Source organism: Ictidomys tridecemlineatus, chromosome 1 (assembly GCF_052094955.1).
Source record: "Ictidomys tridecemlineatus isolate mIctTri1 chromosome 1, mIctTri1.hap1, whole genome shotgun sequence".
NCBI classification, from domain to species: Eukaryota; Metazoa; Chordata; class Mammalia; order Rodentia; family Sciuridae; genus Ictidomys; species Ictidomys tridecemlineatus.
The window spans coordinates 137,041,549-137,062,834 of NC_135477.1; the positions used below are offsets into that span (position 1 = coordinate 137,041,549).

General features: G+C 32.5%; 1 protein-coding gene across 15 annotated transcripts in view; it reads right to left on the minus strand.

The window, feature by feature from the left end:
• Positions 1-6,038: 6,038 nt before the first annotated feature.
• Positions 6,039-21,286, minus strand: part of Csnk1g3 (casein kinase 1 gamma 3) — a 109,163-nt gene continuing 93,915 nt past the window's right edge. For 14 of the 15 annotated variants that reach the window (XM_078048311.1, XM_078048317.1, XM_078048323.1 and 11 more), the window contains one exon: positions 6,039-12,398. In XM_078048311.1, the coding sequence (XP_077904437.1) occupies positions 12,344-12,398 (55 nt within the window). In that variant the 3' untranslated portion in view covers positions 6,039-12,343. Of the gene's footprint in view, positions 12,399-13,590; positions 13,659-21,286 lie in introns of all 15 variants that reach the window. The other variant, XM_078048310.1, reaches the window with a different exon arrangement.

The window sequence follows — 21,286 nt, forward strand, 5'->3', positions numbered from 1 at the left end:
AAATGATTTCCACACACCTGTCACCTATAGATAAGTCATTCAGACATAAATTCAACAGACTCTTAGATCTGGAAAATATTATAATCAAATAAACTTAACAAACATCTATAAAATATTTTATCTAAGAAAAACCTAATACATTTTCTTCTCAACTGCTCATGAAACCATCTCCAAAATAAACCATGTTTTAAACCTCAGAGCATTTTTTAGCAAATACAAAAAGGAAATTATATAATCTCTTGTATCTTATTCAATCATAATGGAGTGAAATTAGAAATCAACATGAAAACATCTATAGAAACTATATAAACACATAGAGATAGAACAATACACTTTTGAAAGATGAATGGATGATAGACTAAATTAGAGGAAAAATTTTAAAATTCTTATAATCAAACAAGAATAGTGATTCAATATACCAAAACCTTGGGGACACTGTAAAGCTTGTTTTAAGAGAAAACTTTATAGCTATGAGTGCCTACATAAGAAAATCAGAAAGATCACCCCACAAAAAAAAAAAAAAAGAAACCCTAATGATGCATCTCAAGTTCCTTGAAAAACAAGAACAAACCAATATTAAACTGGTATAAGGAATAAAATAATTAAGATGAGAGCCAGGCTTAATGAAATTGAAAATAAAAGAACAATACAAAGAATTGATGAAATAAAGAGTTGGTTCCTTGAAAAGATAAACAAGATTGATAAGCCCTTCATTAAAACTAACCGAGAGAGAGAGAGAGAGAGAGAGAGAGAGAGAGAGAGAGAGAGAGAGAGAGAAAAGTACAAATTGATTAAAAATTAGAGATGAAAAAGGAGAATCACCAGATACCACAGAAATACAGATGATCATTAGGAACTATTTTGAAAACTTATACTCTGAAAACCTAGAACAAATTTCTAGATACATGACTTGTAAAAAAATGAACTAAGAGGACATAGAAAATGTTAGAGTCTGTAAACAAGTCAAAATAACACCTGGCAAACATTTGCCAGGGGAATGTTAGAGTTTGTAAACAAGTCTGGATGATGCCTGGCAAAATGCCAGAGGGAGTGGTTTGAGAAGTAACAAAAGTGAGCCATTAAGTGTGGAGGTTCCTTATTGGTTGACTGTTGTATCTAGTTTATGCTAATTAAGATAAGCTGTGCAAAATGTATAAATACCTCTGTTGTCCCACAATAAACCGCTCCCACTCCTGCTGTATCAATCTACACAAGTTATTCGTCACCCCTGATTATTTTGCTGCAGCCAGCCGGACTGCGGCAAGAAAACCTACACAAACCAATAACCAGCAATGAGATAGAAATAGTCATAAAAATCCTTCCAAAAAAGAAAAGCCCAGGACCAGATGGATTCTCAGCTGAACCTATCAGGGCTTTAAAGAACTAATTACAATGTTCTTCAAATTATTCCATGAAACAGAAAGGATGAATACTTCTAAATTCATTGTACGAAGCCAGTGTCACCCTCGTACCAAAACCAGATAAGCATATGTCAAGGAAAGAAACTACAGACCAATATACTTGATGAACTTGGATACAAAAATCCTTAATAAAATATTAACAAATTGTATTCAACAACATAGTAAGTAGATTGTACATCATGACCAAGTTGTTTTTATCCCAAATTAAATTAAATCAAGAAGGTGAAAGACTTACAAAATGAAAATCATAGAACATTGAATAAAGAAATTGAAAAAGATGCAACAAGTTGGAAAGATCTCCCATATTCATGGAAAGGCAGAATAAATTTGTTAAAATGGTCATACTACCAAAAGCAATATAGAGAGTCAATGTAACCCCCATTAAAAAAATAATAAAAATTCTTCTCAGAACTACAAGAAAGAGTTCTAAAATTCATTTGGAAGAATGAAAGATCCAGAATAGCCAAAGCAATTTTAAGCCAAAAATGTAAGGCTGAAGGCATCACAATACCTGACTTCAAATTATACTACAGAGCTATAGTAACAAATATTGCATGGTACAGGCATAAAAACAGATGCATAGGCCAATGATTCAGAATAGAGAACAGAGACAAACCCACACATCTACAATCATCAGATTCTTGACAATTGTGCCAACAACATGCATTGGAGGAAAAACAGCCTTTTAACAAATGGTGTAGAAAGACTGGTTATAATTTGTAGAAGAATAAGACTAGACCCTCATCTCTCACTGCACAAAAGTCAACTCAAAGTGGATCAAAGACCTAGGAATTAGACTAGAAACTATGCAATTCCTAGAACATATAAGGTCAACACTTCAGCATATAGGCACACACAATGATTTTTTTCAGTAGGAGCCCTACAGCTCAAGAAATAATGCCAAGAATTAATAAATAGGATAGCATCAAAACAAAAAGCTTCTGCACAGCAAACAATTAAAAATACCCAACAGCGCATTTCTATGATTTCAGTCCTCAATCAGGAGCCCCAGGTTTCTGAACTACACAGGAGCTGAAAGAAACTATGGGGGAAAGAAAATAAGCATACTGAAAGCCAGGATATGTGCGTGATGGTTTGCTAAGTGATGCTATGATGTATGTGAAGTCTTGCTTTCCCCAAAGAGCGTATAAAACTGCTGCAAACCCTGGGCTCGGGGACTCTCAGCATCACCAGTTGCTTTGTGCACATGGACAACTGAGCTAGTGAAAAGAAACCATTGACATTAAGGGATGTGGTCATTGAATTTTCAGAAGAGGAATGGACATGCCTGGACTCTTCTCAGCAGACTTTATATGGAGATGTGATGTTCGAGATCTGTAGAAACCTACTCTTTATTGGTATTACTTCTAATCCAAACCAAGAATTTTCAGAACAAGAAAAAAATATTTTTTGCAAAACTTGATAAAAAGCAGGATCATTTAAGTCCTCTATCCTGGACCACAGCTGTTTCATTTGCTTCCTCATATTGTGAAGCTTCCAGCTTCTTGGACTGAGCTGTTACCAGTTTCCCAGTGTTGCCATCCTGTAGGCAAATATTTGGTGACTATTACTCCCATGATTATGTGAGTAAATATAATAAGCTCCCTTGTGTAAAAAAAAAAAATACCCAACAGGAAAACCTACACAATGAGAGAAAAATCTTTGCTCACTACTCTCTCAACAGAGCATTAATAGCTAGAATATATAAAGAACTCAAAAAACTTCACACCAAAAAAATTAATAAATGGACAAATGAACTAAACAGACACTTTTCAAAAGAAATGCAAATAGCCAACAAATATATGAAAAAAAAATGTTCAACCAAAACTACACTGAGACTTCATCTCACTTCAGTCAGGATGGCAGCCATCAAGAATAAAAATAATAGAGAGCGACCCTGGCCCACTGTGCAGAGGAAGAGAGTGACCAAGTGGTGCCTCCCTCCCCAACCCCCTGCATCTACCAATGCTGGGGTTGCCACCAAGAATTCCATATTCCTGTGGAGGACAAAATAGTTGTAATTGACAATTTTCTGTAATTTATTGAAAAAAGCTTAACCTAGAACATCTAAAGCCTCCTAATAAAGTCAATAAAGAAACCAGAATAAAATGATTTTCTACTCTTAAGTGTTTAAAAATGAAATTTTAATTTTCAAGGCATAATTGAAGTTCACTAGAATGAACGTATGGTAAGATCACAATGGACAGGTTAAAGTGATTTTTCAAGTGAATGAGGATGAGATGAAAATATAAAGGAAAAACCACAAAAATGTTTGTTACACAAACTATTAGGTTGGAGATGGCCAAGGGATTCACTGAAGAGAACTGAGCAAGAAGTCTGGAAATATCAAGAAATCTTCACACTTTTCCCCAACAAAAACTATGAACAAGAAGACTGAGATACAAACAGAACACTGAAAGCATAACACAGGAGCCATTGACACTGGGCATAATGAAGTTTCTGCCTAGAAAACACATGTGAGAAAGGAGAATTAGAGAAGGGCACTGGGAGAATATATTCTTGAGAAGAAATTCTGTACCTTCAAGTAGGAGGCATTGTGGAAAACATTGGGCAAACAAGAAAGGAAAAATGTATTACAAAAATATCAGGTCAAACAAAAGAAATCAGTTTTTTAAGCACATGACCCAGTGTCTGAAACAAGGTGTTCAAAAAAAAGAGTAGAGAATACTTAACATAAAATGCAGTAGTGATAGCAAACTCCAATTGTCCAGGCATCTCTCATTTAACTTATTCTACTAAAGCAGGGCATCTGAAAATGTCAAAAATCTAGCCAGGAAATAAAATAAAAATTGAAGCTACTACTTTGTACCACAAAAAAAAAAAAAAAAAAAAAGAGAGAGACAAGTAGAATTGACTAATTGTAGTAAAGGGTCAAACACTTGAATTTAAGCATCTTAAGATCTACAATACCTAGGGAAGAGAACTCAAAACTCTGACTTCCATTCTGCAATTAAAAATGATTCCAAAGGAAAGAGAAACTTGGGGGAAAAAAGTCAGGGAGAGGGTGTCTCATCTGACAAGCTCAGCTTTTAAAAACACCTGAAGAAATTAGTCTAAATACCAGATGAATATGAGAAATTATAAAAATTTTATGCCTCCTAATTATGTAGGGATATTTTAAAAAGCAAACAAAAGATTTTTATAAACTATGTATCAAGCAAAGAAAATTAAGACTCAGACTTTTTAAAATGTCTTTTAAAAAATAAAAATAATATTCAAGTGGCAGTGGGGTGGACTATGGGAAGAAGGAAACAAAGGCCATCATAGGTACAGATACTTAAAAAGAACAATTAAGTCTCCAGATCTGAATAAATTTCATAGTTAGAAACCCTGCAGGTATTAAAGGAAACAAGATAAAAAGAGTAGAGCAGAAAATGAAACTCTGATTTTTTTCTAAAAGAAAAAGTGAATGATAGAGCTACAGATTGGTAAACATTTATTTCATGTAATATTAGACAGAATTAGTTAAAAGCCAACTTATAAGCATTAGAAATAGAAATGGTAATAATTTTTAGGAATAATAAATAGGAATAAACATGGTTTCACAAAGAAGTCACGTCAAAATAAAATCTAATTTTTAATGGGATAATAAGAATGGCAGGTCAAGGAAATAAATAGTTTACCTGGATTTCAGCAGAGCACCTGATAAATAGGTAGTGGTATTCAAGTAGTGAAGGACTATCATAAAGAGAACACATTGTTATTGGTTTAATAAATTGATATTGACCTTGACATAAGATTACATTCGCTTGACCAAGTGCTTTGCTCTGGCCACCTTCTATTTTTCACTTTTATTAATAAACATGAAATTAATCATTTTTAATTTAGTAATGTCATTGAGGAAAGATAGACAATGTATAATTTGACAGAATTAGAATTAGGACACAAATACTTCTACTAAATAGAAATGATGGCTTCAATCTAAAATAAAGTTAATAAATACCAAGTTTCAAAAGGCAATAGCACTATATAACAAATCAAGGTGTTGTTCAGTTTTAAATTGTGAAGGTAATTAAGAAAAGTACTTCACAGTAGGAGCTATTAAAAATATTGTCTCTAATCCTCCAAGCCATTCTGCAAAGTAGCCATTATCTCTTAACTTACGTGAGAAAACTTAGGCCAAGAAATCAAATAATTTGCTAGTTTTTATGAAGAGGTTGGATTCAGATTACGTTTTTTTTTAATCCCCAAATTCATGTTCTTCCCAAGTCTACACCCTGCTTCAACATCTAAATTCATGTAAGAGTCAGACTTACCTCATTCTGCTTTATTTCTAACTCCCATACATTCATGGTGCATTTTTCTTTAAAATTATAATTCTTGGTACAATTTTAAAACCTTTCTTCCTTTTGTATAGAGAAGAAAGTTCATCTTTTGGTAAGTAATTTCATTTAATTATATAAAAAATAATTTATCTCAAACATCTTTTCAACAATGATCTAGAACAGAGGTTGGCAAACTACAGTCTGTAGGCCAATCCAGCCCCATCTCCTGTATTTGCTCAGCCCAAGAGATAAGGATAGTATTTACATATTTACATTATTAAAAAAATATCAAGAGTATCTCATGACACATAAAAATTATATGAAATTCAAATTTCAGTGTCCATAATTAAAATTTTATTGGAACACAGCCATGCTCATTTGTTTACATATTGTCTATGGCTGCTTTCATGGTACAAAAGCAGAGTTGAACAATTGTGACAGAGACCATATGTAGCACTTTCATTGCTTTGCACTGCTCTTCAACACACTATAAATCTCAGTAGTGACTATAATTCAACAGTATTTCAAGTGCCACACATATTGTCATACATACATCTTATTACTTTTTATTACTGCTGCATATTTATAAGGTCAGAAAAAAGTAAAGGAAAGTGATTGTTGAGTGTTGCAATTTTAAGGCACAGTGGAGTGTGGATTGTTTTGTTATACAATTATATGTCAAAGCATTATGTTTATTATGCAATGATACTTCAGCTATGCTAAAAGAATATATTTCAAAATTACCAGATTAAGTGCTCATTACAGTATTCCCAATTCACAGGAAACCAACAGTTTGAATAATAAGAAAACCAAAATATCATATCTCATCACAGAATTTATTCACACTCTACCATAACCAACACACACACACACACACACACACACACACACACACACATATACACACACACATACACACACACGAGAATGAAGATACAATCCAAGTAAATTTGTGAGGAACTCATTTGTTAGCCAAGCAATGAAAGCCGTTTACTAGTAGTATATTAATTATGCTTGATTGCAGCAGCCAGAAAGTGTGTCCACAGAAAATAAACTTATTTCTGACAAAATAACTAGCTTCCTGGCAAGAATATTCTTGAATACATTAGGAACCCATGGTGTCACAACAATGAAATTAGCAAATGATATCAAATAGTTTTCCTTGACTTTTGATGAGTTAACAAATGTCACCAATACTACCCAGTTTTTGCTAACTTAAGAAGTCAATGCTGAAATTGAAGTGACTCAAGAATTAGCTTTAAAGAATACTCTAGATGGAACAACTGCAGAAGAAAAGTATTTTCAAAGAAATCCAGAAAATACTAATTCAGTACAACCTGAAGTGGAATCTCCTAAAATGTGCTATAATTGATAGTGGTAAAAAAAATGTGTAGAGTATGAAAAGCTAGGTTAGACAAATTTACAAAGCCTATGAAAATGTAGAATGTCTAAAGTTGGTAGATTTTCATAGTATTATGCATCACCAAATATTATATGGAAAATATTTGAATCTATTATGTTCTTGAACTAGTAAATCTTAATTAACTATCACTAGATCTATTAAATTTTGTCAGAAATAGAAGTTAAATATAATGATTTGTCCAAATTTACCACTTTCAATGCAGTAGTAAGTTTTATTGTAATTTTTTTGACCTCTGAACAGGACTGAAATTTTTGTTTGAGACTAGTCACCCTCAATTACTATTACCGAACATTGAATAATTTTAGAAATTAAAACTTTTGCTGCAGGCTTGATAGTGTTAATAAATCTAACCTAATGTTACAACAAAAAAATGGCACTTTAATGTGACTTACACTGCAAAAGTTATTTTGATAAACTTATATTATTTAAATCACGAGTAATGTCAAGCTGGTTAGCACAATTCCCATACTATCAAGTTAAAAGAACATGGATCTACATTCCCACACAAATTTGCTGTGGATGTCTTTTCCAATATCAACCTCATTTCTAGCTACATTTTTGGAACTCAATGCAATTGCACAGGAAATTTCCATAATGCAAAACCCATTTAACAGTACAATCAAAGAGAATCTACCAAACTTTCAATAGGAAGTGATTAATCTACAATACAATGATATGCTAAATGGTAAATATCAAGAGAATGCAGCAGAATTCTATAAATTCATTTCAAATGATTACTATGCTCAAAGTCACACATGCAAAAATTGATGACAGTTTGGTAATACCTGTCTGTGTGGCAAAAAAATTTCAAAGATGAAATATGAAAAATGACATTATAGATCAGCATTAAAAGATGAATATTTGTCATCAATTTCAAACCCCAACTAAGTGGCATACTATCACCTCAAAATAATTTAATTACCTGAAATACAAAAAAAGTATTCAAGTATTAATATATATTATTAAATTTCATCAGTAAAATATTTGTGGAAATTTGTTTTCTCTCTCATTGCTTAAGTATATAAAAGCTTCAATTTTACCTCTTGGTTCATACAGTATAAGCTTTCCTAAAAAGTAGTTTGCCAACCTCTAGTCCAGAGAAGTGCAGGAATGTTTATTTAAATTACAGTATAGTAAACATCCCTATAAACAATTATTCTAACAAAACCAATTTCATATCTTAGAAATATTACCTGAAATACTTCTATATATAGTCCTTTCTTTGGTTACAAGCCATGTGTTCTTAAGATGCAAATTTCCTAATAACTTACATGGGTCCAAATGTGAGCAGAGAAAAGAAACTAGTTATCCTGAAGAATGGCAAATTTTTATAATAACACTTATTTTTACTAATTTTTTAAAGTGCTTTTTAACTCTTCTAACCTAATTCTATCACCAAAACCCTGAAAAGCTAAACAAAAACCAAAACATACCAAATAAGATACTTGTAACTTTCCTTTACACCTAAGTCCCAAACATTTTTCAGATGTACCCATTCACTATATGTGACTTCTAATAATATATCCATGTTTATACAATTCTGGGAAAATGTTTTCAATTTTAAAACAATTACATTTGCCTATATGCTGTATTTTATTTCCTTTAGTATGATGGGGTTACCTATTTATTTTTGCCTGCTCAATAACTAATCACTCTCCTTTTGATTATAATATCCTGATTTCCTTTTGTGTAGCTCCTTTTTTTAACCTCATTTCTCAGACTAAACATCTTCTAAAGGTGGATTCATGACTCAATCTCACACATTGGTAGAACAGATTTTTATCCATAGTAAGGGGCTCAATGGTGAAGTAGTAAACCAATGTGGGCAAGGGGTGTGAGTGTCAGAATTCTATTGAAACTCTTGGGGAAAATGTTCTATTGTTTTTACTAGTTACTAGTTTATTATTTTCTAATATGGTACAATAAATGTCTCAAGCTACTGGGTGGCCACTTTATCATCATATATGGGAAGTGAAAACAACAAGATGGAAAGCTACACAAAGAGATATAGAGAAAAAGATTCTCATCTTAACATTAGGATTAACCATCTGAAGATAGTTTTACCACTGGGTTTTGGCATTAAATGAAATAATGTACAGCCCAATTGCTTAAGCAAGCATAAGCTTCTATCACTTGCCATTCAAAATGTTCTTACCAAGACAAATACATAATCATTGAGATTGGAACCCCAATCTTGTGTCAGATTTTTCTAAATAGGGCCTTTTAAAGGTTATACATCATCTTCAGATTTTTCTGTTTCCTAATGTCTCTGGTGCTTAGCAGACACACTATTCACGGGCTGAGTGTGTGCTGCTTTGTCACATCTTATCTGTAGCAATTTTTATTAAATACAGCACCATCAATACCTTTTTGGTCAAAAATCTTTAAAGCACCTAGCATCATGATAAACTGAGTTATTGACAGGAATATGTGCTTGCCATCATCTGTAAGGATTTTTAAAGTCATTCACTTAAAACTGGATTAGTTATACTGAATTTCTGTGAACATAACAGTATGATTTTATTCTCTAAAATGAATAAAATTATTCTGTTTATTTCCTTTTGTTTTTTAGAAGACAGCTGTAACTAAGCACTCTATTAAGTAGTTCAGAGAATTTTTTTAAAAAATTAAAAACAAAGCTTAGATTCTTCCTGGTATATGCTTCTTACAATTGCATTCCAACAAAAGGAAGCAAAAACAAAATCAAAATAACAAAATTAAAAAAAAAATAACAAAACCATATTCCTCTAACTAATTTTGCTTCATACATGTAATAGGCTCAATCAATTGAATTTTTTAAATTTCTCTTAATGAATGGGATTATTTTACCTGTGATTAGAGGAAAGGGGAAAGAGCAAGTTTAAAAAAACTACCTTTATTTTTTTATTTCTTTTTCAGTTACATACTTTTAAACAGGGATGTGTTTCATTATTCAGACATTCAGGCAATGTTGACTTCATTAGTGTTGACAGAAAAGAAGCATAAAAATGCAAAACATCGTTGGCTTCACCTGAACATACCTGCATTACCTATTATTGACCAGTTTGTGTTGCCAAAAGACTTATTCCTTGGCATTAAAATGGAGCACTTAAAAATATTGCTAAAAAGCAAATGTCTAACACACTGGTCTTTGCAGCAAATAAGGGTATTTATACTTTTAAAATATTTAAGTCCATAATTGGATTATTATACACACCTTCTTATGTATAAGGAGTTCAGATCATATAAACACTGTACAGTCCAAAAAACCCTACTGAGAATAAAACTAAATAGGCTTATGATAAGAAATACAGGTATCACATGTATTTACAAATATCACAGACACACAAATTTGGTCAAATACTGTAAAGAAAGAAGTGGTTTCACATTATAATGGCCAAAACGTCCATCTACCTTACTTAAAGCAAACAAAAATAAAAACTCAGTGACTCCTGTAGTTTAAGACATCATGACAGTAAACAAAGAAACAGAAATGGAAACTGTTGACCAAATTATACAGCAAATGTTTTCTAGTGTGAAAGTAGGTCTTTAAAATCAAGAAAAGATCATTCAGAGATTTTAGAGTAATAGTGATAAATAATGTCCTGATTTGTGGTGTTCATATGGGTGCCTAATCACCAAACACTGCACTGAAATTTTGGCTAATAAGAAAAATAAATTATAAAGTACAATTAAATCTCTGTAAATGTAATAATGAAGTAAAAAAATGTGGATTTATTTACTTTAATACACATTTTAAATGTTACCTTGAGATAATAAAAATAAATAAGCATGCCTGGAGGCACACACTTAAAGACAAAGAAGAGACTGCATGGAAAGTAACAATTTTATAAATGAGAGGTGAATATGAGATTTGATCAATTTCTAGCCAGTCTTTGTTTTAAACCTTCTTGAAAACTTGGGCTACTACACCATGACAAAAGTACAGCTGTGTCCTTATGGCTTAAAACAAAGCATACTTGAAAAGTGGAATGGGTTTCCTTTTTTACAGAATTGTTACTTTGTTCATATGCAGGCACTTCAAAAGACTATGGAGGCAAAGTACCTGACCCATCCTTTCAAAATATTTTTCAATCATCAAAATTATACTAAAGGGTAGGAAAATTCCAAGACCTAGCAAAGTTGAATACAAGAGACTAATGTGCACAGAGGGAAAAAGAGTGACCCAGTTTTTATTGCTGGGGGTCTTTTTTTTTTATCAAAGAGCAAAAATAATAAACAAGACACCATTGCATGGCACATCCAAAGTTTTCTGCTTGAGGGAGAATGCAGTCAGTCATTCAGCAGTAGGTTTCAGTGGGATCTCCTTAGGTTCAACCTTATACATTGCAAAGAGGTTCACATTTATTTCTTTTCCTTAGTGTATTTAAGAAAAAAAAAAAAGAAAGAAAATTCCAACATGTCACTTCTCAAAGCATTCATTTCTTGCTATCTAACATACATTATTATCTGGAAGCATAAAGTTACATTTTACAAATATTTTGCATTTTTAAAAAATAAGCGCTTTTGCCACTCCTACAACACTGTACTTCACATAGCGGTGCAACAAAAGCAGAGCTCATATTTCCCGCACTTATTGTGATTCATTTTACCAAACCATCTGCTGAACTCATAGAGCTTTTTTCTCAGTACCTCTGGGCAGTGACTGTACCATGATTTCACAGAGAGAATGTTAATATGATCCATGAATAACAGTACCATCAGTAATACTGAAATCAATGCAGATGTCACAAAATATGAACTTCTCAAGGAATAACTTTTTTAAAAACATTTGGGCAACTGTTTTCTCTGTTGCATTATCCACTGGGAAGAAAATTCCTGGTGATTATCCTCTTACAGAAGATATAAAAAAAATCAAATTAGGTATATTTAACTGGCTGACACTTAAGATACTGCTCTGTTTTCTACAACAGGAGAGGAGCTTCTGAAAAATGTCCTATAGAACTGTATTCATCAAAACCACCTCATTGGTCTATTCTATACATTGATGGGCAAAGCACTCATGTTTTGACAAAACTTTAAAGCTTCCATAAAAGTTAAATTAGAAAAAAATATGAATGTAAGACAACCACAAAACGAAGTATGAAAGTATGACATATTTGTTTCTAAGAGTGAGTCCTTGAAAATATATGTGGTCACTACAGAGATGATTTTAATCACAAGACAGCAGATGAACATGTAAGTAACTCCCCATGATCTGTCTGTGTCCAGAGTCATTTGTGGCGTTGTATAGTTTTCCTTTTCCTTCGTTTGAAAAAACAGCAGCACCTGCAGATAAAGGAAATATTCTTTTATTATGAAAGTACTAAAATTATCAAAGGTTGAATATACAACATTATCTTAAGTGGTAATGAAAAGCAACAGGCCAGTAAAAGAAAGTGAACACACCAGTGAAGCACATATATTAGTGAAACTATGGCAGAGTTATTACTATTGTGTCTCATCAACATGCCTTTTAGTTATAGCAAGACATGCTGTGTAACATAAAAGGGAACCACTTAATTCAAATGGCTTCGCATCAAGAATTGAGAAGCTATGGTATTCTGAATCCCAGCTGACCCAGACAAAGTTATTTAGAATGCTCAATAATCTGACAGTGGCACGTTTTCATGATGAAGTTCATCCTAAGAGGTCTGTCCCTTTCTCTTTGATATTTATATCTGATTGTTGACACCACTGAGAAAGTCAATAATGATCCTAATACTGGGGATTTCACATTTTCACTAAGAATCAGTTCAGATTCCAAAGATCAAAAGAAAAAGCCAACATCTATGTATCAATATTTCCCATCATATTTACAAACTGGAAAAAAGAAAGGTGATTCGGCTTTGTAATTCAAAATATAGATACTCAAAATAATATAGTCTTGATTTTTATTCCCTAGGGGAAAAGTCTAGATATAATCCTTAAGGTAACTATTTAAACTTAGTCATGAAAAGATGCAATACATTATGGCTGCTGTAGAAAAATGCTGAGAATGGTATAAAATAAAAGTTAAATAAGAATCGCTGATCAGGATTCATCCAAAAAATAAAAATGAAAACCATACATATACACACATATGCATATGCACATGTGTACAAACTAAAAGCCTGGAAATTTTTCAAATACAGGTATGAGGATATGGCTCTTTCCTCCTTTAACACTCAAAAGAAAGTCAATCTACCAGAATATCCTACCATATACAGTGAGGCACTGTTCTTTCAATTTTTCTTTTTTTTTTAACCTTTGAAAGTCACCTCTAATTCCTGTGTTTGAATTTACTAAAGGTATAGGGCATGTATGGCTAGCTATCCTTGGATTTTCCAGTGAAGTGTGGTGTATGTATGTAGTTTTGAAAAAAGCAAAGCATATATAATAAGTTCATGGTGATTCCATCACCAAAATCTGTCAATTCAAAATTGTGATTCAAAGAAAATATGATCTTATGAAAACAGTTTTGTAATTCATATCAACTCACATTGTAAGAGAATATTAATTCATATCTGCAAACCAAGCATAATAGATATGCAGGTAGCTTCAAGTGTCCTATCCAGCAAAAGATTATGGAAATAAAATAATTGTTAAAGACATTTTATCTTACAGTGAAATAAATGCTAACAGAAATCAACACTATTCAATTAAACTATACAATCTCTCTATAAACATTAGTTTAAAATAATTTCAAGTCATTTATGCCATGATTGTGAACTTCTATGGAATATTGGAAACCAAGTTACACAATGTACCAAACAGTACATAAGGGCTAGATCATAGAACACAAATAATTCAAAATTGTGTTATCAATTTATAAAGATTCAATGAGAAACATGTAATTATGAATCTTTATAAATTCATAAAGATTCTTTTTACCTCACTTAGCTAAATTTTTCACAAAAACCTGCAATGAGTTACCCAGTTCTGGGCCTAGAGAAAAGCTACCACTGGAAGAAAAGAAAAAAAAAAAAGATTTTTCCTGGATTTAGAAAAATAAGTCAAATTTCTTTTTAAATTTAGCTATCTAGTGCTTCCTCAAATCTGTTACATAAATTTTCTAAAATATAAAAGCAAAACAAAACATTAAAGCCAATTTAATTTATGAGATGAAAATTATTACTCTGAAATAAATGTCCATATGATAGGAAGCAAAACATGGCGAGCGGTGGGTATTTAGAAGAAAGGCCAAACACTGAAAGTATTACATTTAAGAATCTGGTCATATTTCATTGGAAAATCATTATTTAATACAAAGTTATTTTAATAATATTCATTGTTCCTAAATACTATTATTTGTCATTTCAAATCCCAGAGAACATTCTTTAAAAAACTTTGTACTCAAAAGGTACTTTAACATATGGAAGCCTTTTAGAACAGGAAATTTAATGTAATACAAGTTTTAAGGAAAAAGCTCAAGTCCCAGATTTTCCACACTTGTATTTGTGATTCACATTACCTAGTTTATTTTTCCAGTATTGTTTTTGAGCCAGGTTCTTCCCATTTCTTAAATAAACTTTTTTCAAATAGTATAAATACTTGTACTTGTATTATCAAGTACAGAAAACCATGCCAAGCATTTATTTGAGACTAAATATGAGTCATGGATGTATTCTAGTTGTAGCCTTTAAGTTCAAAAACAATCTAAACAAAGACTTAGATTTTTCAGAAAGATACCCCACTAAAATCCTCTTAAAATAGATTTGCAAAGGACTGCTCCGCTATTAAAATGACTACCACCAGAGGGCAGCATTGCTTTATGTGATATGAATGTATCCAACATTCATGCATACAGATTTCAAAATACATAATTACATAAGAAGAAAATGGTGTTTTAATCTGTGGCTAATTTCTTAAAAATAATTTCCAAAACAGCTGATTTATAGTTTTAGTGGTTAGTAATCAGAAATCGACTCTCATACAATCACTTTATTACATCAGTATTATTTTCCTCTAATTATTTACTACCACTTTAAAATTCTTTGATTTATTCATAATATTCGTTCACATTAGAATTTAATCTTTCTAAGGACTTGCTCACAGATATATTCCAACAAATTAGCATAAAGCTTACACTCATTTAATATTTGTTAAATAAAAGAATGCTTTCTCTCCTAAATGCAACTAATTTCTAGAAGTTAGTCAAAATGCTCAAGCATATTCTAACTCTACAGTTCAAAGCCATGGAACACAAACTCTAGTAAAATCTCATAAAATGGTATTGTAGTGCCTAAAATATTCTGTTTTGGAGAAAAATGGTTTGCAGCAGATTCTTAAAGGAGTCTCAATCCCAAGGTTAAGAAGCACTGCTCCCTAAATGTAACAGCAGGGTCACTTCTTCTATTTGTCCATTTCCAAAAGAGCTTCAGTCTGATACTATACGCTGAAACTGCAGATACTACATGGTTCCATGCCTTCAAATTATATGAGCATAGGCAAATATATCTCTCTAAGATAGATAGATAGATAGATAGATAGATAGAGAGAGAGAGAGAGAGAGAGAGAGAGAGAGAGAGAGAGATAAATCAAAGTAATTTTAGCCCTTGGTATGGTTGAAAGCAGGGTGTGAACACCAGTTAATATGGATAACTACTATAATAACAGCAAGGATTCTAGGAATTAGCACAGATAACAGTTCTCACAGATAATATGAGCAAATTATTTTATAAATAAATTCAACTATCTGATATTAGAAAATTATCCATACATGTAAATTTTAAAATATATTTTCTCTCTTAGCTGTTTGTAATTTCTTACTCATTAATTCATACTCACTTGGGGTTTCTTTGGGTATAGGCTATTGGCAACTAACCTGAGGAATCTGATTAAGCTTATCGAACATTAAAATCCTGTTCTTGTCAATGCTGTCTCCCCCCCCCTCCCCCCCGCTCCTTCTTTATTATTCCTTATGTTGTTCTACTGAGCCAACAATTCTCCCAAGGAAGAATCATTATCTGACACCATTCAGTAGCTAGCCTAAAGCTTTAAAGCTACTCCCAAACCCTTTGGGATTAAATATTAAGTTCTTCTGATGAATTCTAAGGTTGTTTCTTTAAATGCTATTAGGGAACAAGAATCATAATGGATCAAATTCCTGAACCATGACGAAAACATAGATGGCAAACTATTGATAATGCACCAACATTTACCCCCTGTTCATTGCCTTTCTCCTCATCTAGAATTTGCTTTGTTTGCCTGGATCTATGTAATACACTTATTTCTCTCAAACCCATCCCAAAACTGAAATGATTTCCTATCTGGATCAGAAGCTCTTACTTACCACAACAACTCACTGGCTCATCCTTCAGCCAAGATTATTTGTGCCTCCCAGAACCTACCCACTTAAGACTTCAGAATCTAGTTTCTCCTGACCTACGTTGATGAGTATACAGAAAATATTCTATGACATCTAATCTTTAATTGTTGAACAAAGGATTTTTCCCTTAATACTTTAAATGTAATATTTCTAACTTTGAATCTCTTGATTTTTAAAAATGAGGAACTGCTCAATTAAACAATAAGAATTCTGATTAGACAGGAAAACCATCCACATCACTACTCCAGGTAGGAACATATAGGCCTATCCTCATCTCCAATTTTTCCTCTCTATCCATGGGCAAGTCTCTCAGTCTGGAAGACTTGCAAAAATTTTCCTGTTTGTATTTTATATCTTCTCATGCTAGATTAGTTCAGAAATTTTCATCCTGCTTCTGTGATTGATTAGTTTTTTAATGGAATTTGCAGTCTACTCGCCAATCTGCCATTCAGTGTCCCAATCATAAATACAACCATGCCCTTTTCCTCTTAAATCTCATCAATGGTTCTACACTGGCTAAGGAATTAAGTCCACAATACTCTTTAAATTTGGCTCCCAGTTTATGTCTATGCTCCTCTCAGTCACATGTTGCATTAAGCAGGAAGGGAGGAACAGAACAAGGCACTAGAACATACCATATGGACTTTTATATTCCCTTATCTTTACAAATGCTCTTCCTTGCACTTAAAATCCATTTGTCCTCTCCCTAAAACAAGTTACACACTATTTATTATTTTGTACCATAATTTTAATGCCTTTCTCTTTCTTATTAAGATGGTCCTTGAGGAAACATGTTTTGTTAATCTTTATAATTTTAAAGACTATCAAAGCCCTTAACTCTTAGAAACTAAATGGACCAAACTGTCATCTTAATACCTTTCTTTCTTTCTTTTTTTTGTACTCAGAATTGAATCCACAAGTGCTTTACCACTGAACTACATCCCCAGTCCTTTTCATATTTTGAGATAAGGTCTCACTGAGTAGCTGAGGCTGACCTCAAACTTGTGATCCTCCTTCCTCACCTCCCTAGTCACTGGGATTACAGGCATATGTCACCACACCTGGCATCCTAATATAATTTTTAAACAACAGTTTAATCATTAGAGACTACTAACCCAAAATATAAATTATCTATCTAGTTTCACAGGAAAACTTCATTTGTAGTTTTGAGCCACTCTTTGCAATCTGATGAACCTCAGGAAGTGACAGAGCCTCTTAACTGCTGCCAGATTAATTTTCCTAAAGTCCAATTGGATCGTATTGTTTCTAGATTTAAATCACAGCTTGCTTTCTTGTAGTGAGAAATATAATGTTCATATTTCCTTCCCTGGCTATCATAGTCCTTTGGGACTGGACACATAGCCAGTTGCAGTTTCCATTAACGTATTCATAGTCTCTATACTCACAGGGGTTACTCCTCAAACTTGCTCCATTTTTTCCTTGCCCCACATCACTGCTCAACCTCTTCTCTCTGACTCCTTCCACTAATTCTCTTTGTCAAATATGCTTATCTATTTTGAGCTACCCAATTTAAAAAATTATGCTTGTCTTTCAGAACTGTTCCAAAAGTACTCTTAATCATGTAGATTTCTCTGATCTTCCCAGCTAGAAGTACATGCTCTGTTCCCTAAATTCCAATAACATTTTGTCCCTCTACTGTAGTGTGAATCCCATAATGCCTTGCATTATATGAATGGTTCTCAAGCCAGTTGTTCCTTAGAATCTCTCTGGAAACTTTTTAAAAATACTGATAATTAGATTTCCCCCCAGATAAACTACTTAAATCAGAAACTCTGAATGTATAACCTAAGTATATTTTCAAACTCCCCAGGTGATTATAATGCAAAACTAGGGTTGAAAACACTATAGGAAAGTCACTGATGTACTTTCTGTCTCTCTGGTGCTATGGAAGCCTTGACATATCTTCATAATCTACTAACATCAATAATCTGTTCAGTGAATATTAGTAGGGGGAAAAGAAGTAGAAGAAACAAACACAGATAGTATCCTACTTTCTAAAAAATAATAATTAAACTAAAGGAAATCTTGTTCTAAATTTCTGGAAGGAATGATGAGCTTGCTATCATTTGTATGACCTTGAAACAAAATTCTCACCTAAAACAGATAAAGCAAAATCTCTTTACTAATGAAGAAGCCAATTTATACATGAGGGGACAGAATATTTTCTGTCATTTGGAAATTATGTGTCCCAATGAGGTACTATTTTAAGAAACCTGAGAATGCTAAAATGTCCAACAGAGAATACATTTTAAATAATGGGACTAGGTAAGAGGATCTTTGCCAATCAGAAAAAGGAAAGAAATTCTGAAACAGAATTCTAGGCAGATTCCCAGCAGGTTCTCTGCAAAATGGTAACAGAAGGAAGACAGCCATATGATTTAATCTATGAAAGGAAAGTATACTTAGATTTCTTAATCATAGAAAAAGAGAATAAAAGGAACTTATTAAGGAACTTATAGAGATGTTAAGAACTAACCTAATTAAAGGAAAGATAAAACCTTACATGTGAAGAGTTTTTAGTGAAGAGGCAGAAAAGTTCTAAGGATTCCTGGAACCCTTCTAGAGTAAACTTTCACTGAAATCACAGATTGCTACCTTTTCTCCCCCTTAACAGTTTTATTAAAGAATAATTTGCATAACATAAAATTCACCCTTTAACATGTACAATGCAATACTGTATAGTACATCCAGCATTGCACAGTCATCACCACTAATTTCATAACATTTTCGTCCCACTATAAAGAAATTCCATTATCAATTAGCAGTCACTCCCACCCACCTATTCTCTGCCTTAGGCAACCACTAATCTACTTCCTGTGCCTGTCTGCATATTTGCCTAAACTGACAATATATTTAAACAGAATCACATAACATGTGTCCTCTTGTCCGGCTTCTTTCACTAAAAATGTTTTCAATTTCACTTCTTTAGGTTGTTGGATGGCATTCCATCACACTGGTACACCACATTTCTTAGTCAATTATGTACTAATAATATATTGAGATGCACTATTTTGACTACTAGGGATGTGAAGATAAAAAAGCCTTGATTTCATGAAATTCATGAAAGTGAGAGGTACATAAAGAGAATAATATAACAAAGGCAGACTTAACAAATCGATGGAACATAGACTTTAGAATGAAAAATGGGGCTGGAGAAAAAAAAGTTAGGGGCCAGATTATGAAAATGTAAAAGGGCTTTGGTGTCATGGCAAGAAATCTGGACCCGATGCTCCAAGCAATTGAGAATAGTTTCTTCAGGAATAGCTTTCCCATCACTTTCTTCAATCTCATTCTCCAATGCCTACAGAAATGAGACCTGAACCCATAAACACACACAACAACACCCATACCAACTAAATAAATTACTACACCATTCTTCAAAGCCACCTTCATAAAGCATTCTATCATTATCCAAGTCAGGAAGTGGTCTTTTCTTTACAAATTCTAAGATTTTAATACTTTTTTCATAATATGTATAATATACTGATACATCCTAAAACAACTACAATTTTTCCTGTTAGTTGTAACCTACTTAAAAGCAAGCCCAGTATCAGATATTTCTGAAATCTAATAGTATAACTGTTGAATAAACCAACAGATAAATGTAATAGATTTAATTGAAAGCAAGTCTCTAGAATGATGTGAACAGAAATTGTCAGTTTCAGAGAAGAGGGTGTGTATAGAAGTAATATTATGGGACATTGATGGAACAGGCACAAGACTAGAAAGAATGCAGATGAGAAAGACCACTGGAAGCTGATAATGAAGAAACAAAAAGGGATGATAACAGCTACTGAGTACCTGCCATGTGCCAAACAAAACATCAGCACTTTATCACATTTAATTTTCTCAATAACCTATAAGGTAGATATTATTAGCATCATTTTACAGAAAAAGAAACAAGCTTAAAGAATGTAACAAATAAGTGGAAAAATTAGGATTCTACAATCCATATTTAACTGCAAAGAATAAATACATTCTAACTTGCCACAGTGCCATTATACTTTCCTAAGTATTCTTAGGGTGGTATCTAAAATTCATATACATAAGCTGCTATTTTTATTTTTTATTTAAAGTAAATCACTAACTAATTATATCTTGAATACTCTTATGTTTAGTCACAGTGTCCATAAATTCTAGAGTCAAAACTGATTAAAATGGAAATTAAAGTGCTCTTTAAAAAGAAATATCCACAAAAGTAGTCTCATTTTACAGTCAACAAATGAGCATTTTTTAAGAAATTGTATGTAATGTTTGCACATAATTAAAAAGAGTGAATAAGTAAAATGCTTCAAAATTCACTACTTTAAGCAATTTCCTTTATTCACTCCATGCTGACTCAAAATTTATCCTGAAACTGAGAAAAGCATTTTAAGCACAGTATTACAACTAAAAGCCAGAATGTAATTTAAATTCAATATTATTTCTACTAATAAAGGTATTACTTTTCATAATGTTGGTGATTATCAGGACTATTTAGAGGATTTCTAAATTTTTCTCTCATGACAGTTTAACAAGAATATGGTATGCAATGATGATGATAATTGGTTAGTAAGTGAAATACTATTTTAGTGATACTATGGGGGAAGGAGGAATCTGCTATGTGTATTTAATAATGACAAACAGGAAAAAAGAAAACTTAACTCAAAAACATATCTGTTGTAAAGTAACAAAAACCCATTGTTAGAAAACGAATGCATAAGCAAAAGCAGTGTTCACATTCCATCTATGCAATTAAAAAGTGCCCCAAAATTAATGTCATTTGAGGAAAACAGTTGTAGCAGGCAAAAGAGCTCCTCAAACAATTATTTCTTGCTTCTAAAGAGCTAATGGTAATGATAGCAAA